Source organism: Fringilla coelebs (assembly GCF_963513975.1).
Source record: "Fringilla coelebs genome assembly, chromosome: 3".
Lineage (NCBI taxonomy): Eukaryota > Metazoa > Chordata > Aves > Passeriformes > Fringillidae > Fringilla > Fringilla coelebs.
In genome coordinates, this window is record NC_140030.1 from 55,459,929 (window position 1) to 55,486,449 (window position 26,521).

At 37.0% G+C, this 26,521-nt stretch overlaps 1 protein-coding gene across 1 annotated transcript in view; it reads left to right on the top strand.

Moving 5' to 3' along the window:
* The window catches only part of ENPP1 (ectonucleotide pyrophosphatase/phosphodiesterase 1), a 53,040-nt gene extending 26,828 nt beyond the window's left edge, over nt 1–26,212 (top strand). The window contains exons 7-25 of the mRNA XM_084201511.1: nt 2,423–2,502; nt 3,822–3,941; nt 5,074–5,183; nt 6,341–6,406; nt 6,710–6,782; nt 8,465–8,573; nt 9,650–9,781; nt 11,389–11,420; nt 12,664–12,791; nt 13,827–13,896; nt 15,819–15,906; nt 16,723–16,898; nt 17,408–17,459; nt 19,847–20,001; nt 21,329–21,464; nt 22,251–22,331; nt 22,770–22,902; nt 23,547–23,703; nt 24,539–26,212. Of these exons, the coding sequence (XP_084057637.1) occupies nt 2,423–2,502; nt 3,822–3,941; nt 5,074–5,183; nt 6,341–6,406; nt 6,710–6,782; nt 8,465–8,573; nt 9,650–9,781; nt 11,389–11,420; nt 12,664–12,791; nt 13,827–13,896; nt 15,819–15,906; nt 16,723–16,898; nt 17,408–17,459; nt 19,847–20,001; nt 21,329–21,464; nt 22,251–22,331; nt 22,770–22,902; nt 23,547–23,703; nt 24,539–24,706 (2,066 nt within the window). The 3' untranslated portion in view covers nt 24,707–26,212. The remainder of the gene's footprint in view (nt 1–2,422; nt 2,503–3,821; nt 3,942–5,073; nt 5,184–6,340; nt 6,407–6,709; nt 6,783–8,464; nt 8,574–9,649; nt 9,782–11,388; nt 11,421–12,663; nt 12,792–13,826; nt 13,897–15,818; nt 15,907–16,722; nt 16,899–17,407; nt 17,460–19,846; nt 20,002–21,328; nt 21,465–22,250; nt 22,332–22,769; nt 22,903–23,546; nt 23,704–24,538) is intronic.
* The last annotated feature ends 309 nt before the right edge of the window (nt 26,213–26,521 follow it).

Sequence of the window (26,521 nt, forward strand, 5' to 3'; positions counted from 1 at the left end):
TGCACTGAGCCCATGACAAATTCTGACCTATAAGAAATACAATTATATTTGTATCTTCATCAAAGTAATTTCACTTCTCCACAGCTGCAAGGTTTTTGATGGTCAAAACATATATTTTTAAAAGATTCTAATACCAGAATTCCTAATAATACATGTTTATATCCAACAAAATACTTGCCCCAGTCTGGGGGGAAGTATTAATTCTGAATTTTGTTTACGGTTCTAAAGTACTCTGGATCATTTTTTGGTAAAATTCTAGAAGGGCTTTGCTATAAAATATACTTCTTTTTTCCCTCATAGTAAAAAATTGGTAAAATGCTCAGATAAAGCAAATTGTCTTTAGTAAGAGAAAAATATTCTCATTAATGAAACTTGGTGTCACTGAGGTGTATATCCACTCAGAGGGCCTGTGGCTTCAAATCTCTTATGTGCTTTATGTTCCATGTGTCCAGAAATGGTGGAAGCAGTCATATTGTAAAAATAAACTTCTATATGAGTGAGTAAATACTCCTGCAGGACTTCACTGTTCAGAAAAGGGTAATGAAATCTATTCCTCTGTGTAGACAGGTAACAATAGTGAATAAATTGCTCGACTATTGCTGAAAAATTGTATTAAATAGTGTCAGAGTTCATAGCTGTCCATTTATAGGACTAATAAATTTTCAAAAAGAGTTTAAGAATGACAGCATTTACAAAGCAGTGAATAGGCACTCACATTCACTAACTTATGGGACTGCCTGATTCTGTGTTAAATTAGGACCATGCTATATGCCTGGTTTTTCATCTTTAAAGCATTTGGTGGCAAATGCAGAATTCCAGTAGATAAGAATATTGCCATTATTTGGTCCTGTTAATTCAGCCATGCTTGCAGCAATATTCTGGTTTCTCCTTGGAGAAATCTGTCAGAGTAGATGCCTGTAAGACTATCATAATTTCACTTTTACCATGTTTTGTTATCCATTTGCTCTCCCTGCTATTTGAAAGATGGACAATTCAGGATGGAGCTGAGGGATTTTAGTGAAGCCAGGCATAGTCTTGCTATGTGCATGTGGTGTTCAGAGAAGACATTTTCATATACAATTATGCTGTGGTATTTTAAGTTTTAGACAAATGATCCTTTTGTCTTAAAACATCTTTAGCTAAGCCAATGAGCCACAAAGAATAATGATAACTGATGGAAAGTCCTAGCAAAAACCCCCTAGGATTTTTGGCAAAACTTTTTAAGTGTGTTTCTCTATTACTTTGAAAAGCAAAGCAAAACAAAACAAAACAAAAAAACCCAACCTCCCCCGACACCCACACCAAAACACTAAGATTTTGGAAAATAGTCTCAACAACAGATTTGGAAGTAGTTGAAATGTGCTAAGTGTTTTCCAGTAATAAAAGAAGATACAAGTGATTATTCGTTACTTACAGAACACAAGTGTGGGAGGGGATGCCTGTGCAACTTGAGAGGATATAAATATTCAGTTGAAATATATTATTTTAACTGAAATCTAATTGAAGCACCAATCCAACAGGTTCAAAATGCCTTGATGCAACACCTCCTATGTTATGAAGCCTTTAATTTGTATTCTATTCTATTTATATTTTATATAATTACTCAAAGTCAGTGAAGATGATGCAATGATGTTCTTCTTAGAGGGTCATTAGTTTTGGTACTTTAGCATCTGTTGAAGTAGTTTTGATGTTTTTAAATTGTCATGAAAGCATTTTTTTTCTTTCTGAAAATTGGGGCCCACATGTTTGCTGATGGAAATGTAGACCCCTTAAATAAGGTTTGCTCAGTTGTTTTTGCCTTGCTAATGTCTCTTCATACTAGCAAATACTGTATACTAATCTCCCTAAAGCCATATAATTTGTATATTGTGAAAAAGAAAACTTTGACATTCATCCTAGAATAAGAGCTTATTTTTTATATTTTAAAAGCCCCACAAACAAGAAAGGAAGACTGCAAAACAAGCAATGATTTGACAGATGGCTTAGAGAGCCAGGCACCACTGTGTCAGTGGCCACTTCACCTCTCTTCTGGGAGCACCCAGGGTTAAGTGTCTGGTTGGTCCCAAGCTGCAGATGGCATACCAGGGCAACTTTGGAGGGTGTGATTTCTTTCATTTTTCATTCTTATCTGTACATGCTTTTCACAAAGGCTGTAGGTTTTGCTCATGTCCCCATTGCAGTCAGCCATTAGGCATATATAAAATTTGTGTTTATAGGCTTTTAGTCAGGTTGTAAATTAAAACGGGAAGAAAGTCCACAATTAAGTCCACAATTTTGAAGAGTGAAAACTTTGTGGAAATATATTATGGTTTGGTTTTGGGGTTTTTTGTTTTTTTTTTTAATAACTATACATTTTCATGAGAGAAACTTGCAAGATTTTGATTTCAGTAATTTTGCTGACTTTCTTTGTTACTTTCTCTAGAGAAATGTGGAACATACACTTCCAGTATGAGACCAGTGTATCCTTCAAAAACCTTTCCCAACCATTACTCCATTGTCACCGTAAGAATTCTTGTATAATGTGTTTCCACTACTGTTCATTATCAAGTTTCATTATCAAGTTTTCTCCAAGGGAATAGTATATTTTTATGCATTATCAAAATAATTTGCTTTCCCTTCAGAATAGGGAAAGCATTATATTGCTTTTGCAATATAATATGTATTATATTAATGTAACTTATGTTAACAGCTATTATATAACACTACAGCTAAGGGGCCAGATCTAATGTTAGTAAATCCAGTCCTTCCAAGAATAGCCAAAAGTTCACATCACTTTGCAACTCCTCATTTGTGTAAATATTTCCACTAAATTGCAGTTTCCACTCTTGGAGTGGGAGCAGCCAAACTGCTATAAGTTGCTAGCCTTATTCTACTTCATTAAGGTAGCCTGGCATGATGAAAAGAAGGGTATGAAATGAGAGGAAAGATTTGGACATCATTCTGATATTGGCTCTGTGTGGTGGACTGTACCTAAGCCTGCACAGAAACGTCACAAAGCTGATCTTGTAAATTTGACACCTCTTGCCTGTAGGAGGAAAGAGAAAAATTGAGGTTTTCAACACAAATGCAGGGTTGGAATCCAGGACATCCTTTTTAGTTTCATCATGCTGCAACTAAAATTCAATCAAATACTAGGATCTGCACTTTCTTATCTTCCAGTTTGTCAAGACCTTTGGTGGGAGCACAAGGTCAGGAATGAGGTGCTTAATTGTGTAATCCTCACCAATCTCGTGACTGAATATGCAGCTAAGAGTCATTAGTCATGCCCAGCAGCCATGTGAGGTGTACAGTGCAGAGGTTTATCTCTACTCCTCATTCTTGTGAAAAGTAGCAAGATCCTAATGGTGGTGGTGTTTCATCCCTTATAAATGTAAGAAGGAGCTAATCTGATTAAAGACAGAGCACAAAGTCTGCTAAAACTACCCAAGACCTGGTGCCTGCACTTCTTTGATTGCTCATGTAATGGTTTTCTAAAACTAGAGCTTTTGCTCATGAGATGGAGGTCTAGCATAGGTAATTGCTGTATCTTTGGTACTAAAGATACAACAAATGTGTGAATTCAAACAGTATCTTTCAGTTTGATCCCAAAGGACAGTGCCTAATATTTTTTAAAGCTCACTGAGAAGCAAATAAGGGTTGGAAGGTAGGGCTTGGATGCAGTGAGAGATGATGCTGCTAAATTGGGTCCTGAGCTACTGGTGGAGTAGAAGTCACCAGCAGAGTAACTGTTCAATGGATATATTTGTTTAAAGGACATGTCTGCGTAGCTGTAAGGTTCTTTTTCTTTAGAACATTGCAACAAGGCATGCTCTCAATTACAGGGGCTGTATCCTGAATCTCATGGTATAATTGATAACAAGATGTATGACCCCAAAAGGAACACATCCTTCACCCTTAAAAGTGAGGAGAAGTTTAATCCACAGTGGTACCAAGGCCAGCCTGTAAGTATTAATACCCTACTGATAATGTACATCACCCTGTTATGTTACCTAATATGGCTTGGATGCATAGTGATGTTGAAAGAGGACAGAGGGTAATTTTAAGTCAGCCAAGAAGCGTTACTCAGCACCACTAGGAATTGCCGTACTAGAGCAAAAAAATAACAAACAAAACAAAATGTAACCGCTTTTGTTGAACTTAAACGGAATTTTCCCTAAGGAGAATGCTGACTTAAAATAGCTAATATAGCTACCAGATTTTCATCTGTTTTTATGAGTGGGCTTGCAGTTAACTACCGTGAGGAAATCAACAGACCAATAATATTGCGTAATAAGAAGCACTTATAAAGGTTTATGCTCTGCTTAAATTACTTTTAAGTCCAAAGATGTGGTTTTAAAATCATCTCAGCTCAATCATATACCTATGGCAAAACTGATGAGATTGCCATGAAAATGAAGTGGCATGGAAAAATTTGCGTGAGTGCTAGCCTGAAGAAGAGCAAGGGATGTGATGTAAATATTTAGTGTGTGGGGAAGACTGGGATTTTTTTGGTTGTTGCTTGGATTTTTGTTATTGTTGCTTGTTTTGTTTTGTTTTATTTGGTTGGTCTTTTTTTCCTTGAGGAAAGAACACACAGGTGTAGATCTTGCAGGCCACTGAGAATAGAGTGATGTATGATTTAGGCAGGAAAGATGCAGAAGGCATAAATCTGTAAGAGCAGCAGTAAAATCAAAAGAACTGACCAAAATGCTGTTTCTGTATGTAAAGAGTGTGTAGGACATAGGTCCTTGGAATATTCTCACCTCTTCTTTTGCCACTGTTTTCTGAGACATTTCCCCTTCCTGGTGTTCAGCCATGGCTCCACCATTGCATTTCTGCTAATGGTTCCTACCTCAGTCCTGGCTCTCCATGGCATTGCCGCACAGGAATGTGAGTGCTTGCCACAAGGAATCAGCCTGCAAGGTGCAGCTTGGCTGCAGATAGTGATGACAGGCAAGATGGACTGGAGTGCCCTGTGAAACCATTGGCTTCTGATCTGGCTGAAGGCTGTGGGGTTGGTGAGGGGGCCGTGGGGCTGGCCGGCTCTCAGCTGATTCAGTGATGGGGGCTAACATGGTGAATGTCCTCTGGCAGATCTGGCTCACAGCCATGTACCAAGGGCTGAAAGCAGGGACCTTCTTCTGGCCTGGGTCTGATGTAGCAGTGAATGGAACCTTTCCAAACCTGTATGAAATATACAACAGGTATGTAAATGCCTTTCTCTTGGAGCACTAATTGACTTTAATGTCCCTGACAGATGCCAGGGAAAGCATACTTTCTTCCCCTACTTTTCTAAATAATTTTGTACAATGGGGAAAAAAGGCTAGGATCCAATTAACTTTGTTTCAGTATAATGTAGAGCCTTTGTTTAATTATCTTTTCATTCCTCAAGAAATGTTTTAATGGTAAGAGGTGTAAAAAGCATAACCAGCTTTGAAGCTCTAGTGCTTTACTCTTTCTATTTATACAAACCTTTTGTGGCTGGTGTAGAATATTTCAATCCATACTTCTCATGAGTGAATGGATCAGACTTTGATGTGATATTGTCTATGAAAAGTAAAGTTTTACTGTTGATTGTGGTAAGCTGTTTTAAAATTATTTTCATTGCAGACTTTGAAAATATTAAAGGCATTCATATTTCAGTCAGTGATTGCTCTTAACTGCAACTAAACATTTTCTGCTTAATGAAAATGTTTATCACTATTAATTTAATAATCTCAAATCTTGCCCAAGAAATCAGGTTTCTCACTTCTATCTTAGGATCATTTTCTCTTCTTACACCCTTCATACAGGATGGAATTTTTGATTCTTGATTTGCTGCCTATATTTTCTTCCCTAGGAACTGATGATGCACTGTTACTTAACTTGTGTTAAACACTGAATACTTACTTTGTGGGTGCCTCGTGTTGTTAAAGGTCAATGTGCTTATTGTTGGTCTACTTAATTGATGCAGAGATCTAGTTTGTAACATAGTATGAGAAACTTTTATTCGACCTATTTACATTTAAAATACCCAACCCTACTGCTAAACTAGGAATTTTTCAAAACATAATATAGGAATAAAAGCCTGCATCATGTGACTTTTCACCTTGAGGCCAATTATTTGCTTTGTATAATAAGCATAAGCATTAGTGGGAGCACTATTCTAATGATATTGGTAACAATATTCAAGGGAGATTCAGATCAGGCCATAAACCCCTGTACAGTCATGTGATTAGGACACGCAAATTTGTATCCCTCTAAAAAGCCTGTAATGATTTTTTTTTTTTTTTTGCTAAAGTACAGTGATGTTTTGGTAATGTATGGCTAAAAGATTTAGCTCTTGGAAACACATAGTTGGTATTGTATTATTTTGATGCAGCTCAATCCCCTTTGAAGAAAGAGTGGTGACTGTCCTTCGCTGGCTGCAGCTACCTGAAGATGAAAGGTAAGTATACATTTGTGTGAGTTCCTGTTCCAGTGGTACTGCAACGAATTACTTTGTAAACACAATTTCTGTTTTAAACCATATCTTATGCTTTATTCTAACAAAGTTAAAATATTATTTAGTGAAAACCTGTTCCTATGACTGAAAACTTTTAAAATTAGGTTGCAACTTTCAGTTTAATGTATTTTTCCTCTGAATGACCGCATTGTTTCCAATATGTGATCTCCATTGTTGAAATATGATCTCTTCAAACTGTCTCAACATGTATGTAAAATATTACATTTTTGGTACCGTTTGATATAGACCACACTTTTACACTCTGTATTTAGAAGAACCAGATTCCTCGGGCCATAAGTTTGGACCAGTAAGCAGTGGAGTAAGTAGTTTTGTAGTTTCCTAATTTTATTTTTTTTTTTACAGTTTGATGCTTTGCTCTGACTCTGTAAGTTCCGTAATTCATGTTAGGTTAACTTAGATTGTGTGAAGTATGCTTTTTAGGAAAAAAATTTGGGAATAGACAATCCATCCATGATTAACATTGATATAAAGCATAAAATAGCCTATTTAGTAAGCCTAATTTTTATTTACTTTATTTCAATAACTTTTAAATTATTAGTGTATGTTTGGGTATGTCTTGTATGGTCTTTTATCTGCTCCTACTTACTAATAGTTCATGTTGATTTTTGGCAGGGGAGGGGAACGGGAACAGAAAATTTGTATAATTTCAATTTAGCAAGAATAGAGGTTTGCATAGCAATAGGTAGTTAAGTATTCATGTTACAATTGTAATTCATTTTCCCCCAGTCTCTGTGCTAAGGTTAGGTGGATTTTGGCTTTATTTCCCTGCAGTTATAATTTATGCCTTCTCAGAAAGAGACAGATAAAAGGAACATTTGCCTCATCACAATCTGTGATTTATTATATAAATAAGAAGTCTTTGGGACTGTTACTGTTTAAAAAGTACTGAGTAGCTTTACATTTTAAAATACCAAAGTGAAAAATTCAAAGGAAAAAGTTCTTGGAAATTCAGGTCCTTTGTAAAATTCTCCCATCTTGAACAGTCAGAGAGTTTAGGCATCATAAGTAGGTATTAGCTTCAGTGGTGACAAGAGTAAAAAAGCTCTTGCCAATTCCTCTTGAGCTGTGAGTCGTTGCTATTTGTGTAAGGAAGTAGCAGACATAATTGCAACTGCAGTATAGGGAACATGATTAAATTGGTTATCTTTTTCTTTGCTTTATAAGTGGCTCTAAAGTTCTGTATGTCAGGAATGCTCTGGAGAGAAGGAGCCTGAGGGTTTTCATATAGTCTCTGCAGGAAGGAGCATCTCTTCTTTGTTGATACAAAGCAAGACAGCTTGTACTAGTAGTTCAGAGAAGTGACAGAATTACTTCATTGGAAAACACTTTTTTTTTTAACCTTGCAAGTATTCAAAAGTAGCTCCAGTGCTGTACCTCTGCAAGTGAGCTAGGGCCCCAGACCCCTGATCACAAGCAGTGCTAGACTGATCGTTCTTGTTTGGCTTTTTCAGTTTCTTTAAAGTAGTTTGACTGGATATTAGTCTCAGAGCACAATTTCAAGGACAGTTTGCTCCAGTTGCCAACAGGCATTTTGAGGAAGGGTATTGCAGACTTGGCTTCCTCTGTTCTATCCAGCACATCAATATCTGCGTCCTTTGTCATTCCTTTCTGTCCTTGGTTGTGCCCAAGCATAATGCAACAAGCATCCTCTATTTCATACTTTAAAACCATCCTCACTGGGTATAATCTGTGAGATATTTTTTGTTTAATGCTTTTGTTTGTTTGTTTTTTTTCCTTTTTTTTTTTTTTAAAGCATCTGCAACTAAAATAGCACATAAAAATGTGTAGCTGTGTCATGGTGCAGTATGGAGAAAAAAAATTGGGCTAAGTGCTGTGAAGTGTAGATATAGCCAGTCTTCTGTAGGTGGAGATAACTCTGAACAGTGCAGGTGGTATGCAGTCTGCAGGCTCTCATTTTTATTTAGACATATTTAACAGTATTTTTAACACTTACTTTATATTCCTATTTTTGTCCTGCAGGTCATTATGGCATTACAGAGAGTGGACAAAATAGTAGGGATGCTGATGGATGGTCTAAAGCAAATGAACTTGCATAAATGCCTGAACATTATTTTTATATCAGATCATGGTAAATTTGATTTTATAATATGTATCAGAACTTTGAAGAACTGTCTTTATAAAGTAATATTCTGAATTTACACTTATATGTTTCTGGCAAGGTTAACAAAGCGAGTAATACGTCTAAAATATGTTTTATATTATCAAGATGATATGACAGATAATCAGTGTGAGAGAGAGACTATCTGATGAAGGGGTAAAGAAGTGGAAAACATTGGGAGGAATTAAGTAATTCTAATTCCTTTTGTGACTATTACTAGTTGATAAAAGAAATAGAATAAAAAATGCAAACTGTAAAAAAATAGATTTAATTTGGTTCTGTCTTTTAGCTACACTGCACAGGAACCGTTTACAAACTGCTGAGGAACTGAAAAGACAAGCCATATCTTCCTTTTTATTATCAGTTCCTTTATATGTTATTAGAAGACTGTGAATATGAAACTTTGATTTATTTTCTAGCTTTTCTGTATATCTGGAATTATTTCCATAAGTTACATATTTAAGCATTTTTTTTCTACTTCTTTTCTTGACAAATGAAGTATAAGCACACTTTTCTGCAGCACAAAATTGACTTGCAAAGCTTTTTGCCACAGGGAATGATGCAAGCCAAATATCTGTACAGGCTTATAAAAATTATGACATTAATGGAGGGTAAACCTGCCAGCAATTATTTGAAGTAGGAGTTTAAATGCAATAAACAACTCAAAGCCCCTTTGGCTTCTGGAAACTGATAAAGAGCACAGGGAGAAAGACCAGTCAATAATTCTTTGCTTATTGATTATTTCTTTAGGTATGTGCAGAACATTATTAGGTAGGATACTGGGCTGAATTAATATTTGGTCTGACCATTGCTCCTGTTCTTAGGCTCATAAGAATTCTTTTCCCTTTAGAGAAGAAAGTTTGTCTATTTATTAAATTGGAGAGTCTTTCTCTGCTGGTCTTCTTGGGTCAGATGCTTTGGGATTGCTGATAAAAACACCAGAGAAATTACATTTCTGACTTGTACAACTAAAATTACCTGTCTCCTTAGCAAGGTGACTTTACACTGATTTCCTATTTTTAAAGAAAATGTATTTCCTTTTACAGGGATGGAAGCAGGGAGCTGCAGAAAAACAGCATATCTGAACAGCTATCTGGACAATGTCCAAGATTTCATAGTTGTACCCGGTCCTGCAGCTCGCCTAAGACCTAATAATGTTCCAGATGAGTATTTCTCTTGTATGTAGTTGCTAAACTAACTTCTGTTATTGGGTTATATGGTTCTGTACTTTTCATACAAACTTAGGATCCACGTATTCCTTTAGTAAACTTGAGTGCATGCCACTTAGCGACAATTGGACAGTGATGAAGAGGAAATACTGGGTAGTGTGTGCGCTTGTGTTTTCAAAGACCACTTGACTTTTCAAGTCTGACAGTATACTTGAATCCCACATTCAAATACACAAAAACATTTTATGGGCTGCCTCAGATTACCAACTGCAAATGCCTCCTGCCTTGTGAATGGCATTCCTTCAAATAAGACCACCCGTGCACAAGACAGCCCAAAAATCCTTCCTTCACCTCTCACTTCATTTCCTAGTTTATTATGTTTTGCATAAATTTGCAGTATTTCTGTCTTAGAGAAGTGTTAAATTGTTACTATCATTTATATATTATTATTAATATTATGTTTCCTAGTTATAAAAAATTGGCCTAATGGCCTGACTCAGTAATTGAGTAAAGTGCAAGTAAACATAAATAATAAAATGGAGTAAAAAAAATCAATGAATACTTACAAATTTTAAACTCTGATTTGTTAGGTGAACATTTAATCCCTGCAATTTTTGGTACTTTTTAATGTTGAATGCAGGAGCCTTCTTCATGTTTAATAGCATTTTTTTTTCAGTGGGTTGGGTTTTTTCTGTTGAGATTATTGTTCTCGGTGCCCTTTAAAACTTGTAGACCTCAACCCCAGTGACTTTGTCCTGTTTACCTCACTGCTTGATGCTATTCTAAACTGTTTTAAATGTTTACTTGGAGAACATGGGAGTCAAGTGCAGTGTCAGGTTCTCCCTGGAGAAGTTCAGGAAGAGGAGAAGTGGCTCATCTCCTCCTTTGGACGTGTGCTCTGTTACAATGAAGGAGCATAGCTGTCTTTTTAGCACGGCGTGTATCTGTGCAGGAATTATGAATGGTTCTATTGCCAGGGTAATCCTTTAGGTACTTGAGTCAAGTGTTGGATATCAGAGTCAGGACAGAGTAACTGTGAAATGCAGTGAGCCTGTGTTACACAAAATGTCAAACTACATGATGTAATGGTCCCTTTTGGCTTGAGCCTAAGCATCTGAAACTTAGCCAGCTGGTGCTTGGCTTTCTTTCTAAGGATATTTGCTAAACAAAACTGCTGTCCTGGTAGTTGCATTTGCGTCTTTTTCTTTAAAGGCTTATTAGCAAAGAAAAATTCACCTTGATTAACACAGCATATGGTTGCTTTTTTTCTGAAAACTTGTTTCTTGGATTATTTTTTTAACTGTGGCTAATATAGTTTAATTGTAAGTATAGTTAACTTTTAACTAATAAATTTAACTAAAGTTTAACTAATATAGTTTAAATTTAAGGCTGTAAATAACTAGTCAAGGGGAAGAGAGGGTGAACTGAAATTTTATAAAAGCAATACTTGACAGTTAGTGATTATCTTGCTTTATATGGTTTTCACTCTGGAAAAATAATTTCTTATGCCCAGAAATTTATTGAAAACTTATTTGTGTTACGTGATGGGAATGTTTTCATTTTACATCTGATCTTTTTAAATTTAGGTGACTAATACTTACATATGATTCTTCCAGTTAATTATGAAGGCATTGTGAGAAACCTCACGGTAAGTATTGTCTTATCTGTTGCTCTAGCTTAATTTCTGCTGACATTTACAGGTATTTTACAGCATTAGCTGTTTGCTGGACAACTTATGTACTATGTGTACTTTGATTCAGTGACAGGATGAGGGGACATGATCTTATACTGCACCAAGGGAAGTTTAGGTTGGACATGTGGAAGGATTTTTTCTAGTTGACAGGGTGATGTTTAGTCATAGTTGTACTTGATGATCTCAGAGGTCTTTCCCAACCTAATTGATTTTGTGTGTGACCTTTGGTAAACAGCAACAATAACAAAAGTAGTTCCACACAGGGGAAGGTGAAATTTGAATGAGGTGACATACAGCTATTGGGTTGGGCATTAACTAAAGCTTTGTGTTCATTTCCCTGTATTGTGTTTTTTTTCCAACTGGAGAACTTGTGTATCTGGACCGTACTAGCTGAGGGCCACATCAGTGTAAAGCTCAGCTCTATTGCCAGGACACACACAGGATTTTCTTGCTCACACCTTTTTGATAAACAGCTTTGAGAGAGGATATTGAATTTTCTTTTTTTTTGGGGGGGGTGTCAGTTTCAGTGTAACAAATTTGCTTTTTTGCTCTTTCTGTGGCTACTGTTCTCATCCCTGCACTGTAATCTGTTTGCCTCTCATTTGTGCAGACACTGCTGTTGGTGAGAACAATATTGTTTGTATAGATGACTTCAGTATTCAAAAATTCCAATATTACACTAGAGATTTTTTTTTGTGGGTATTTTTTCCTTTTAAAAATCATTAGTGGATCTTGGTTCGTAAAAAAGTTTATTTGTCCCTGTGTGATCAGTCTAAAAATCCAAAATGTCAGTTACCTTCTCTATTACAGAGCTGTAGACTTTTTGCACTGGATAATCTCTTATCACTTGTGAAAGTATTGTGATGTTCATGTCTTACTGTAATTCTTTATTAATTCTATGCAGTACAGTTTGTTTCTATACAACTGTAGGCTGTAAGGAAAAAAAAAGCAAGTTTTGTCCATAATGCAATATTAAATATCTTTTAATGACTATTGAATCCAAATCTAGTTGGTATTTGTGATTTAAGTATTCTTTCATGTGTCCCAGATCTTATGACTCCAAACCTGTTGCAGTTAAGTTGTTCTTAGTGGAAGTTATTGCAGATCATCTGCAATTGATGTGCTTTGTAAGAACTGTGCATGACACAAAATATGCTTTTCACCAAGATTTCCTTGTGTTTTAATTTAAACGTTTCAGTGCATAAAACCAAACCAGCCTTTCAAAGCTTATATGAAACAGCTGCTGCCCAAGCGTTTCCATTATTCCTACAATGACCGGATCGAACCGCTGCACTTTTATTTAGACTCCCAGTGGCAGCTTGCTCGGTAAGTTTCAGTTCTCAGTACCTGAACATACAACAAATAATTTATTGTTTTCTCTTCCAAGTGCTTGGGGTTCAGTGATAGCTGTTAAGAGTGTGATATTCTTGTTTGTCTTAGCAAAGGGACATTGCAAAGGAACAATGCATGCTTTTTTCTGCAGGTTTGGCTGGCCTGGGGAGGCTAAATTCTAAACTGGCAGCTATTGATATTCTGCCTGCTGGGTATGGAGGTAGTGGCAGGTTAGAAGCTAAGGTCCTCATTCTCAGACACTTGAGCACATCTTGCCATGCTGTAGGAATTTCTAAAGTGAGTCCATGGAGGCAGAGCATATAAATAATTTATATGTGAAATCAGTCTTCTCAGTCATTGAACTTACTGAGTCCATGATAAGTAATTACTTTGTGTTTTGATTAAAGAATTTAAAAGTCCCAGAACAGTGGTATCTGTTGTGATGGTATTAATTTTGAGCACCTCTGTGATACTTCAGGGCTTTCATCATGGAAGAGTTTTTCAGTGCACCTTTTCAATAAGTCCTGTTGTGTAACCCTACAGATATGTGCAAGTTGTGCAAATCAGGTTTGGTTAATAGAACTGCGTGTTTACATAGTGTGTATGGACCTAGCACAAGTTAGATGTTTGTTTTTATTAGACTGTAAGATTCCCATCTGAATGGTCTAAATTAGGTTAGTGTTCTTACTATAAAAATATTGAGAATATACTTAAAGTACTGTAAAGTTGTTACTCAAATTACAGTGAAATGAAAATCTGTTAGCCTGAAATAATTTTTTTTTTCATATGTCATGTGCTTTAGCTTTAAATGACTCTGATAGACACATGAAAATTCCAAAGGGATAACATTTGCAGAGAAAATTACCATTCTGATTTTAAAGGCATTCGCTTCCCAAGCACTGTAAAGACTTCTCATTCTCTGTGGACCATCCTCTAAGTAACTTTTAACAGAGAAGTAAATATGTCATCACTGAATATACTTTATGCTGATGTGATTTGTGAGTTATATAAATTGTGTATTTTTAATAGGAAACCGCTTGAGATTAAAAGCTGCAAAGGTGGATTCCATGGCTCAGACAATCGCTTCCCCAATATGCAGGTGAGGTTTAAACTTTCTGTTTCCAAGTGCTGTGTTTGCTGGGCGTTGAGGTTGGTTTGTTTGTTAGTTTCTTTGATTGATTGATTTAAGATCTCTGATAGTATTCCATCCGCAGTTCAAGAAATAAAACATTTATAGGACTGATGTTGTCATGTGCTGGATAACCCATAAAAATAAGGACAGTCTTGAACTTCTCCTTAATGAGAAACGGGAAGAGATCATAGGGAAGATACCATGAAATCAGATCCTCAGTTTCATCTAATTTGGGAAAGTCACTTAACCTATCCTCTGCCTTAGTTTCTGCTATCAATAAAATGAAAGCCAATATTCTTGATTTCAAAAAGCTGTTTTCAGGATTAAAATATACAAACCATTGTGAGGTACTTGGAACTATTACAGTGAATATGTGTAAACACTTTTATAAAGAGAAATCTGTGTATTACATGGACTTTGTAGGTCTTCTCATGAAACTTGTTTTCAATAATTTTCTTTCTTAAAAGCCTTTTTTTTTCATGTGTTGTAGAGTTATACAATGTTGATATCAAACTGTTTTTAAAAAAAGTCTTAATCTTGTATCAATTTACCCTTCCAGGCTTATATTTCTTCCCTGATTTAACAATGGAAAACCTGCTGATAGTGTTTCTAGTAATGGGTTGCAATCAGCAAGCCACGTGATGCCATATGTACTCCATCTCTCTCTGTTGTAGTTTGACTGTGTAAATTTTTTTCAGCAGACTGACTCTATTCAGACTTTTTTGCCACACTTTGGATTGGCAGTTCATAGCTAACAAGACCTAAACCAGATATAATTTATCCTTTTTGTAGCTACCATTATAGCAGCATAACAGTGTTTCATACTCTGTAACTAAAAACAAGAGAAAGGAAGTAGCGTGTCCCTGCCTCATCTGGTTCAAATTAGGCTGGTTGAGTACATTATCAGCCTGCCGATTCTAGTATCAACAGTTGCAAAATAATGCCCTGTGTTATGCTTTGATCTCAAAAAAAGGAGTTAAGAGTTGAGTTTTAGCCTCTGTTTTTGCCACACAGCTATGAAATCTGAGACAATTGCATTGTTCGCAAAGAGCTCGGAAATCTTATCCAGGGGCAAGCTATACAGTGTAAAACTCTGTCACTCATTCAGTATCTTGATACCACAGATGTGTGCAATCTGTTTCTCTTCCTTAAAAATAAGCTGAACAACTGAGGACAAGTTTTAAAACAATGTTTTTGGCAGCAGTTGAGCTTAAGCATTTGTTGCCCTTGCCTCTTTGTTCATGCAGTATGCTGGTGTAACATTTGTGTGGCTGCAGTGTCAAGTAGGTTGGGGAATTGAGCCAGAAGAAAAAGAGCCAGCAGGAAAAAAAAATGGAAAGATTTTTGAGCTGGCAGCATTCCTGGATCAGGTCCAGGATAGCTCGGGAAGTGGTGCAAGAAGGAACAGCTGCAAACCAGGCATGGAAGCCCACGATCCTACCATTGCTTAAACCGCTTAAAGCATTGCTACCAACAGATGTTTTTATAGCCCCAAGTTAAAAGCTTCCAAATTGTTTACAGGATGTGATACGTGATGGTTACTTTGGATCAACATTTCCATTAAATCTTTTAGAGCATTTAAGAAAATACTTTTTAATTTCTTCAAAAGCAGAGAAGAGCAAGGGACATCATAAATGGCTAAAGGCAACAGTGAGACAGAATTGAGTTTCCTAGTACTCTTCTACTACATTTAAAAATTATTCTTGTACATCCACTTTTCTTTTAAAAAGAAAAACACATACTTTTGACTTGATACATACTGTGTTGGTAAAAAGATGAAGATTCCAAGATTAAGTTCTTGGAAGAAAATGCCCTCTGAGTATAAAGATAATTTTCATTTCAATTTGTCTTAAACAGAATTCTGCTATACTTTTCTCTGTAAATCCTAGGCTATCTTTATTGGTTTTGGACCGGGATTCAAGTTTGGTACTCAAGTTGATCCATTTGAAAACATTGAAGTATATAATTTAATGTGTGGTAAGTACAATGGATGGGGGTCAGTTTTGTTCAGTAAAGTATAATATCTTTTGGACATTGTTAATCTTCTAATAACAGATTGTTAAATGTCCTCAGAAACTCATCCTTAAGACTTGCTGCTGATTTTCACAAATCAGCTGTTTGTTTTTCTGAGAAAGGGCCATCTCTAAATGACTGACAGCAGTTTAGGATCTACTGGTCTGGCTACCTTGTCTGTCTCTTTTTCACTGGTCACACTGTATTCCTCTGGCTTTTCCAGAGCTGGTGCTTTGACTCACCACTACTAAAAATGACTACTTCAGAATCTCTCTACATCATGAAGGGAAACCTCCTTTCCTTCCTCTTTCAAACACAATGTTACTGTGACTCCTTATTCCTGTGTCCATTCTTCATTCTGTATTTCATGGTTTCTCCTAAAGTCTGTCACTAGATCTACACTTTCTGTTCATTTTTCTCCTTGAGGTCCTCACGTGTTTTCCATTATTTCCTGCCTACTTCCCTCTCTGGTTAGAATTTATATTGCTTCTATGAGAAGAAAAGTATACCAAAGGGTTTGATCCCTAAAATACTTAAGAGTACTGCAAATGCTTGAGATTGATGGCTGTATTCAAACGACTTGCTCAACCTTACAAGAAGACTGAACACTAGCTAAGAATGTGTGTGGCCTCTTTTAAAGAGGTTACATTGCTTTTCTTCTTGGGTGTTATGAGCAGAAAACAGTGAAGCTTTGACTCATCCATACTTGTAAGCACAATATAATAAGCTGTGTATTACGATCTTTCTCCCCCTGTTAATATCACTTGAATTCTTTCATAGATTTGCTTGGTGTGAAGCCAGCCCCAAACAATGGAACTCATGGACGCCTAAACCATCTATTAAAGCACCCTGTTTACAGCCCCCACCATCCCAAAGAAACAAGTCATCCTTCTGAATGCTCTGTGGTGGGAGAAAGAGCCTTTTCAGTGAGCCCTGGCTGCTCCTGCAGGACAGAGGTAAGCACTGAAATGGTTAAAGTTGTGGAGGCAGAAGTCTGTGTTGTATTTAAAGAGTGAAACTTCGCATTCTCCAGATACTTTTACAGTCCCCTACTATTGGTTTCAAAATCAACTCTTGCTTGGGGTTAATGAGTTCTATCCTGTATTTGTATATTAATTTTTTTGCAGATTGCTTATGGTAAGTCACATTAATCTCTGAAGAGCCCAGAAAAACCCTACAGAAGCTTGATGGGGAAAGCATTCAGTTTTTGCTTGCCTCACTTAATTATTTTGAAATTTCTGTTCTGTGAATATTGTGTTTGGACTGTGATTTTCAAGCCTGTAGATTTGCTTTTGTCAAAACCAATTTGTTACTGGAAATTCCCTGTAGTTCCTCTCCAGTACACGTCAGTGAGTTCTGCGTATGTATAACTTGCAAGGCAGAAGTTACATTTAAGTGTGGTACCAACTCATAATGTGCTTTGTAGAATCTCACTTTATAATTATATTTTCCTTTATAATTATAGGGCTTGCCAATAAGGGATTTTCATCAGCGTTTAAATCTTACTGAAACAGAAGGTAAGAATTTCAAATAATAATATAAAATTTAAAAGCTAACAACAATAAAAACTTGTTAGTCATCAAACATTTTATGTTTCTAAACTTCTGAGCAACTCTCAAGTAAATTATGTGAAAATTCTTTGAAGTGCTTGCTGGAACTATAGTCCTGCCTGAAGAATTTGTGGATGCCTCACCCCTGGAAGTGTTAAAGACCAGGTTGGATGGGGCTTTGAACAAACTGGTCTAGTGGAAGACGTCCCTGCTCTTGACAGGGTGGTTGAAACTAGATGGTCTTTTTGGTCTCTTACAGCCCGTACCATTCTATGATTCTCATGTTTTTGAATACAGTCCTCCTGAACCATTTGTTCTCAGGTAAATGTGTATCCTTATACGTGTGTCTTTATGGCATATGTGTTGGCTGTTACTTTTGACTTCTCTAGTACTGAAGAGCATTCCAGAATGTGAAGCAAGAGTGTTGTATGGGGAAGTACCTGATAGCAAATCAATGCCAGTAATGAGACCTTAATGGCAGCATACTTTTGACGAGGCATAAGGAATATTTTACATGTTTGTTATGTAGTCTTGAGCTGTTACTTCTTTTACTTAGGGTTTATTTCCATTCATTGGACATACACATGCCATGTTTAAGCAGCAGTTTGCAAGGCTGTAGATGTGCTCATGAGTCATAAAACAAAATAAACTATTTTGAGCATGAAACAGGTAAAACAGCAAGTAAATAATGAAAACTGTAAGTCAAAATGGAACCTAGCCCCAGGTGCTAATGCCTTAATAGATGATATCAAGAAGATTAGGCTGACAGAAATAGGCTGACAGAGACCTTGCCGTGTGTGTGTGTGTGTTCATGAAACCTTGGAGGTTTTATGCAAATGAAGTATATTTGGCAACACCACACTATTGCTCACTATTGTTAAGAACTGGACATAAATGCCAGTTGCTGGCAGGGTCCAGTATTTGCTGCTTATCCAGAGCTAATTCAAGGCTTCTGTTGATTTGTGCAGTTTGTCCTGAAACAAAGAGTGGATAGAGCTTTCTTGAATCTTTTCCACTACTGACAGGTCATAATTTTAAAACATGTCCCAGAACCCTTTTAAAGTAAGTCTTTCAGTATTGTAACACTCATGAGAGCAGCAAAATAAAATCCTGTTAGAGTGATACAATGTGTTTTCTCCGAAGTGTGCCAGGGGTTTTGCTGAAACAGACTCTGAGTATCTCTGAGGACTTTGCTTAACCTGGCTTTAAAGAAACTTGACAAGGCCAGACACAACAACATATTTCAGTACTCTTTTGTAGAAATAGGTACTTAAGGCTCTAAACCTACATTTTTTAAGCAGTAGGATTTTGTCTTGAATTATCAGTGAGAGCTGGTATAGCCCTGTTTTAACAGTAATAATTTCATTATGAATTGTATTGATTAAGAACTAATCAGATATGAAAGCATTTCACAGATGAAAGAATTCTTGTAAACAGCCTAGAAGTGCCTTAAGACTGTATAGAGTTTATTAGTTACTTCAGTTTGCATGTTCTCTCATTGATTGTCGCAACTTGACAGCCTGCAAGGACAAAAAATTATAACTACATTTTTACTTTAATGAAAAAAATATGAGTTGTTTTTCCCTCAAGGGTGGAGAAGTAACTGTCATGATCTTCACATTTTTTTGGTACTGTGGAAAAAACCCCTGCACATTCATTGCTCAATTTCTTTCCCCATGTAATACATTTGACTTGAAACTGCATAATAATTTGTGGATGGTGAGAACCTATTTAATGGAAGATATACTTTGACACCTTCTTTATAATTTTAGTCATGTAATGATTGAAAATACTTGAATTTTGAAAGGCAAAGTAGTGAGTCCTTGCACAGCTGAAAATCCAATCCAATACTTCACTGTATTGTTTATTTAGATCTCTGTATTTCCTAGTTTTTTGAATGCATTTTTACATACAACAATGTGGTTTCTACTGAAATAGTAATTCCAAATCACCAGAATTGGTTTCTCTCCCATCTAAATGTTACATAAAAGCAGATCTCACACTTTTAAATTGAAACACAAAGTCAGCAAAGACTTCAACTTTGCGACTTGCACTTCTGTTTTTAGTGGCAAAAGGTTTTGGCTCAATTATAAGCTTAATTTGTACATAAGCTATATTTGTACGTGTTTTGTAGTATAAGTTTAAATAATTTCTTTTTACTAGCTTCATCACTTAATTTATTGTCTAGTATAGAAAGTATGCCTTTGAGATAATAATGAAGATTTTTTTTGTCCCATTTCTGTGAATTCAGTTTGCTTGGCAATTGAAAATTAAGGCAGCCTTAGATGTATAAAAGAGGAGGGTACTTAACACCAGTATTTATTGAAATGCAATAAACACTATTTCTGTTGTAGTTAAGAAGACAGAGGAACTTAATTTACCCTATGGACGGCCCAGGGTTCTGCAGAAAAAACATAATTACTGCCTCCTCTACCATTACCGCTACGTGAGTGGCTACAGCAGGGACTACAGGATGGCTCTGTGGAGCACGTACACTGTTGGCAGAGATGTAAGTATGAGAAGGCAGAGATGTAAGTATAAGAAGAAAGACTAGAAGCAGCCTTGAAAATTAAAAATACAGAGTGTCAGTTATTCCTGAAGGCTTCTTATATCTGCTCATGATAAGAGTCACTGTGGTGGTGGAGCCACCATCTGCAGAGGTGCTCAGGAAAGGACTGGATTTGGCACTTAGTGCCATAGCCTAGTTGACAAGGTGATGGTCAGTCAGTGACTGGACTCAGTTATCTTAGAGGTCTTTTTCCAGCTGAAATGGGTCTGTGATATTATCTCCCAGGGAACTTCACACTAATTTCCACTTTATATAAGATATAAAGTGGAAATTAGTGTGAAGTTTGCTATGCCAATAAGGATTGGCTTTGGCTCTTCCATTTCTCAGAGTGAAACAGTTTTGCCTCCAGATTGGGCAGATCTATCAGGAAGTGAGGAGTCCATTGCCATTGGTTTAGAACCCTATATAGGAGACTCTACTGGAAGCATAGGTCTGTTACAGCAGTCTGCAGCAGAGCTGCAGCAGTGCTGTCCTTAAAACTGACCTCAATGTGGGTTTCATAGCCTTAAAGCAGTTTGTGATGTGGCAGGATCCTTTTGGAAAAGCAATCTCAGGACCATCTTGAGCTGTTCATGCCTAATATGATCCGTCTTTCAGAATATAATCCTGATAGGGGAAAAAAAGAGATCAGTGAAAATAAAGCTGGTCTTTGTGGTCCTGAGCCCTATGCTTAAGATATACGTATTCAGAGCAGAGCACTGATCTGATGAATTAAAGTTTTTTCAAGTTGGCCTTTCCCATTCAGAGAAAATTTAAAAGCCAGATCATGCTTAAAAGGAATTAGGATCATACAGTATACTTTTAGATTTGATTATCTGGGAATCATAGGTTTTAAGTAATGACTGTTATAATTAAATTTAGCTAAACTTTGGGAAGATTTACTTGATCCTAAATATCTTGAGGGTAGTGGCATGAAGCAACCAGTTACTCTAACAAGTGGCCCACACACATATGTCTGTCAATTATGTGAGGCTGTCTATCTGTCAGTAAATCAGGTTGTCTCTAATGGGGACTTCTAGATTCTCTTTTAGAAGATGTTATAATTGTCTAAAATGCTGCAGTTTTGTTCACTCTATTTCTAAGGTATATGAAGTGATGGGAGGGCTTGTTTTCCACTGACATAAGAGGAACAATTCTTGCATCTTTGTTAAGCCCTTCACACTCTTAAAGGCAGCTGCAGCCAAATATTTAGAATTCTGCAGTCCCTCACACCAAGAGAATTATTGTAAGTCAGCTTTCACAATGATACTTTCTTCTTGTTCAATAGGACAAATGGATTTCTTCTACAGGAGCTGCCTCCAACTGTTTACATAAAGATGTTCGTATTTCACAGAATCATAACCAGACCTGTTTGTTTTACAACAATCATCCTCACCTAACTTATGGATTTCTTGCTCCTCCAGGTGAGTACTTTGTCTTCATTGTATAGCATGTCTGATGTACATGATCCGTAACGTAGCAGGTGTGGTCTTTTGTAGGTGTTCTTGACACCTAATCAGAATACAAAGCAGTAGTTGCTGAATTGTTGCAGTTCACTTCAGCATATGAGAAAGGAAAACACTTTAGATGCTTCAGCAGTTGGTGGGTTGTCCAAGGTCACTTATTACTTCCCAGAAGTTTTGAAGCACTTATCGTGCTTCTACAGAAGAAACTGGAAGGGACGTGTAGACATTGAGTAATGTCCAGCAAGCTGGTAAAATGCAAATTCACTCTGCATACATGGATAAATTGTTTGTGAACGGTTGCTGACCTGATATGGAAGTATTTTATTTACTCTACTGCACTGAATACCAAGTAGCAGGTTGTTTAAACATCCACATCAAACATAGTTTGCAAAGTTTCAACAGAATCCTATATTTAAGCCTAGATTCTGCAATCAAGGAGAGTTGGCCTTACACTCATGAATTTTATTTCTCTCCCCGCAATTCAGAAGCCCATGCTGCTATTTTTAAATCTCATTAAATTTGTCAATTGTATATCTGGCAAGTGTAGTTGCTGCTGCTACTAAGATTATTTATTTTAGGTGGAATCTGGCAGGTGCTGAAAGTCAGCACTTACACCCACACCAGTTTTGGAAAATGAAGTTAGGTCAGCTCCATCTCAATGTTAATACACTGATCAATAAAAGCATGAAAATGCAAGTTTAAAGTAACAAATCCATGTAATTAATTGCCCTTTTTTTGTTTCAGATTTTATGACAGATGCAAAGAAACCTCACTACGATGCCTTGCTTACCAGCAACATTGTGCCAATGTATCCTGCATTTAAAGGTATTTTATTTGTATGTATATTTTATGTCCATAGTTGAATAGAAGACTATTGTGCTGGCTTCCAAACCATGTATACAACCCCTGGTTCCTGGGAGGGAGGGAACATGAAATGGTTGGCTGAGAGAAATAAGCATATTCTTGGTGAAAAAGAAGGATAACTGTGGTACCTCTCCTGGAAAAAAATGGGGTTTTGTTTTGTAATGGGGTACTGTTTAATTCTTAATTGTAATTTAAAATATTATAAAGATTAGATATGTCAGGACATGGTGCAGTGGATACTGCTGCCCAGTTGTATGCAACCTTTAACAACAGCAATCACCTGTAGAATTTATTTTCCTAGCTTATCATGTCTATCTGTACTCCACTGAATACTCTGCAGAGTTGTATTAGCAGCTTCTATTGTGAAGACTGTTTCCTGATTCCATTACTGTGTTTCAGTGTTATGGAACTACTTCCATCAACACCTGCTGCCTGAATATGCTGCAGCCAGGAATGGTGTCAATGTGGTCAGTGGTCCAGTGTTTGATTATGACTCTGATGGGCTCTATGATCCCCCAGAAAAGTTGAAAAGGTGAGAACCTTTCACATTCAAATCCTTTGTTTCTTTCCTCCAGTACTGCTCTTTTAGTAATTATTCTTCCTCAGAAAGACACACAAAACATCCTAAGCAGAAAAGTTCAGAAAGAAGCAACAAGCCTGAAGAGAAAAATGCACCTTCAAAATGTGTCATCCTAAAACTGAAGGTGGAGTTTAAGAGAAACTGTTGCTTGTGGTATGATGTCTACCAGCTTGAAAACTTAGGACATTGCCATTGCCTCTAGGAGAGGACAAGCCAAGGGCTTATCCCCGGTGGCCTGGTTGGTATTTCCTAAGCTGGCAGTGTTCTACTGCAAGTTGTGGTTCTACTGCAGTTAGCAAAATTGGCTCAAGCTAGCAGGCAGAGAGGCTCCTGGGCTTGGGCTGAACTCTTCATCACCTCTGGAGTTTTACACATTTTTATGGCAAATCAATTTGTTATACCTCATCAAACTTGTTATTTAGTCTACAAACCAAGCTTGATTTTCAAAAATAGTACTTTGGAATTTTCCTTCCAGACCTAAGTTTTCCTTGGACAAAATAGGTGAATTGATAAAATTGAATATAGCTGAATGTTGTAATTTGATCTTTGTGCAAGTATGATTTGGTAGATTTACAGAAAGATCTTTTGTATTTCAGATACCGTGGTAATTCAGAAGTTCAAGTTCCAACTCACTTCTTCATTGTGCTGACTAGCTGTAAAAATACTTCTGAAACTCCTCTGGAGTGTGAAGGGTCACTAGATGCCTTGTCTTTCATTGTACCTCACAGAGAAGACAACAGTGAAAGCTGTGCAGTAAGTAGTCTGTTTGGCCCTCATAAACTTCTGAAGTCAGGCTGGAGCTTGTTTTGTTGGCTATCAGTGATTAACTGGTTAAAGCCTTTGAAAATGGTACAGTCTACGTGTCCATCTTGAGAGAGAAGACAGTATTTTTGCAAACAGAATTATGTCAAAGTCTGTGAATATGATCAAATGGGAAAATAGATCTGTTCAAAGAGCAAAGCTTAGAGCTAGCAGAGTGGGGTCAGAGTATGCTGAGAGCATGAATGTGATACATACAGAGACTTCTGTAATGCAACTATTCAGTCAACAGCTGAGATGGATGAAGAGCTTCTAAGAGGAGTCACCCACAACAAAAGGTCAGTGCTAAGGCCAAATGCATTCCAAGAACGAGAAGACACAGATGTTCATGAAGAGCGCTGGTTGCTTCTTGTTCACGTACCTTGGCATTGTGGTGAGGACACACATAACTACACTCCATATGCATGAGAAAAAAAGTGTGGAAAGTGTGTAGACCAATCCTGCAGCAAGGAATTAAGGGTCAGACACAGCTCTCAGAATATTTTTATCATATGGATGGTAGATAAATTGCCATTCCCCATTATCAGCAACTGGTGCAGCTGCAGGTTTTGTATACTTGAGGAGGTAACAGCAAGAACTAAATTCAGACAAGCTTCTCATTATGTATAATCCTTGCACACTCTGTTTGTTAGATGTTTGCCAACAGTTATTGATTTCTGCCTTTATAAAACATCAAAATGTCTTTTTGTAGTATATTAAATGCATCTCAAGAGAAAAAAAAAGTTTTACAGCCCCCCCCCTTTTTTTTTTTCCTCCTCTGTCCCAATAGGATGGTAAGTCTGAGTCCATGTGGGTTGAAGAGAGAATGAAGTTTCATACGGCTCGGATCAGAGATATAGAATTACTTACTGGACTCAGCTTCTATCAAGACAGAAAACAGCCAATATCTGATATTTTACAGTTAAAAACATATTTGCCAACTTTTGAGACAGTCTGATTTTTCCTATGGAATGTTGTTATTCATGTCACAACTGATTTGTAAATAGACTTTTTTTAATTAATGAAACCTTTTTTAAAAAAAATAAGCTGGAACTTATATTGAGAACTCTTGACCAAATTGCCAGTAGAGAGGAGAGTGGGTGCCATATTTGTATCTCAGGGACTCCTGATGGACTATGCTTGTGACACAGGATGGCAGCGCCTGTCATTCCCACTTGGATATGGTGGAACCATGTCCGTTATCATGCTAACATCATTTGGTCATCATAGTCATAGACACAAACACAAATGTTATCTTTGATATGCACTGGAGAGGGAGAATTTTATAAAGCATAATTTATGATCAGCATTCTACTTTCAAAATGCAGACAATAAGCAAATACAGTTCTGGGAAAGAACTGCAGTCATGATGACCATTGAAATCTAAACGACAACACTCTTCTCACTCCAGTTTTCCTTGAAGTGTGAAATGCACTCTGAGATTTGGGTGTCATAAAACAATGCAGCGTTATGGTGCAAGAAGCTATACTGGGGTCAGTAGGACCAGTAACTAAACCTTCCCCCATGTGGAAGAGATGCCTGGCTGCAGGAGTTCCGTGGGCTGGGAAGCCTCAGCATGTTGCTGCCCTCTGATGGCTCCAACACCGACGGAGAATTAGATGCACGGTTCACGTGTTGAACATGCATGCTCGGAACAGGTGGGTGTAGGATGCATCAAGTCACCTGTAAATGAGAAGAAATTATGTCAGGAATATGTCTGAGCTCCCAGAAGTAATTATCTTACTTCAAGCTAAACTTAGATGTGATGAAAAATTTTGCTTTATTGAAGTAAAGAGGTGTTTCTCTGTTTGGTACATGTTTTTGTCAGCTGTGGTTTTGAAATCCCATTTTTGAATGCAGATGCTGTCAGAGATGCAAATTCTGAAGAAGCATGTAATGACCTTTCTTGGAAGCTTTCAGGCTACACAAACAGCTGCTAAAGGCACTCAGGCGTGTAGGAACTCCCTCCTTTTCCAGTACACATATTATCACCTTTGTAATTCTCCCACTCTCTAAAGCTGATGACCCAAAATTGGCTCTGTTATGTATAAAATTCAGCATAGCCAATTTCACATTTATCGTCTTCTCATTTAAAAAGGAGAAAATACATCACGCACAAGAATGTCAGAAGAATGAAGAGCCTATAACTGAGCAGAGAGGCATTTGACCTTATAGCTTGGCCAGGACATGTTGAAGGCTGAATTCAGAGCCTGCTGAAGTCAGAGGAAGCTTTTCCATTAATTTCAGTTCGAGTGGGCTGAAGTTCTGGGACCATTTTTCTTTTAACCAAGTGTATTTTATTGATCTTATGTTACAAGCATGATTTTTTTTTTTTCTCAAGTAGTTTCACTGTGTGAAATCTAAATGTGTTGTAGCAACCTTACGTTTTGATAGGACTGTGACAGCATTATTCAGTGTAACTGCTTTGTAATGTTGCCTGTGACCAATAAACCCATCAGAAGTACTATGCTGTTTGTGACCCTTTCTGTACCTAATGCTACCAATTGGTGCAGTTATAGAGCACAATTTCACCTTTTTCGGGTTGGGGGGATGGGAGTTGCTTCATTCTTTTCATTCTTTGCTCCATAAATTGAAGATAATTTCTCCAACTGTAAGGTTAGTTACATTTATTATTAGGAGAGGAAGGTAGGAAGAAAGATGGTCAAGGTATTAAGGCGTTTTTTTTTGCTGTTGTTGTTGTTGTTTTTTTACAACTGGTACTGTCTCCTGAATACAAATAGATATGTTGACATCTTAAGGCGTTGCCAGTTTC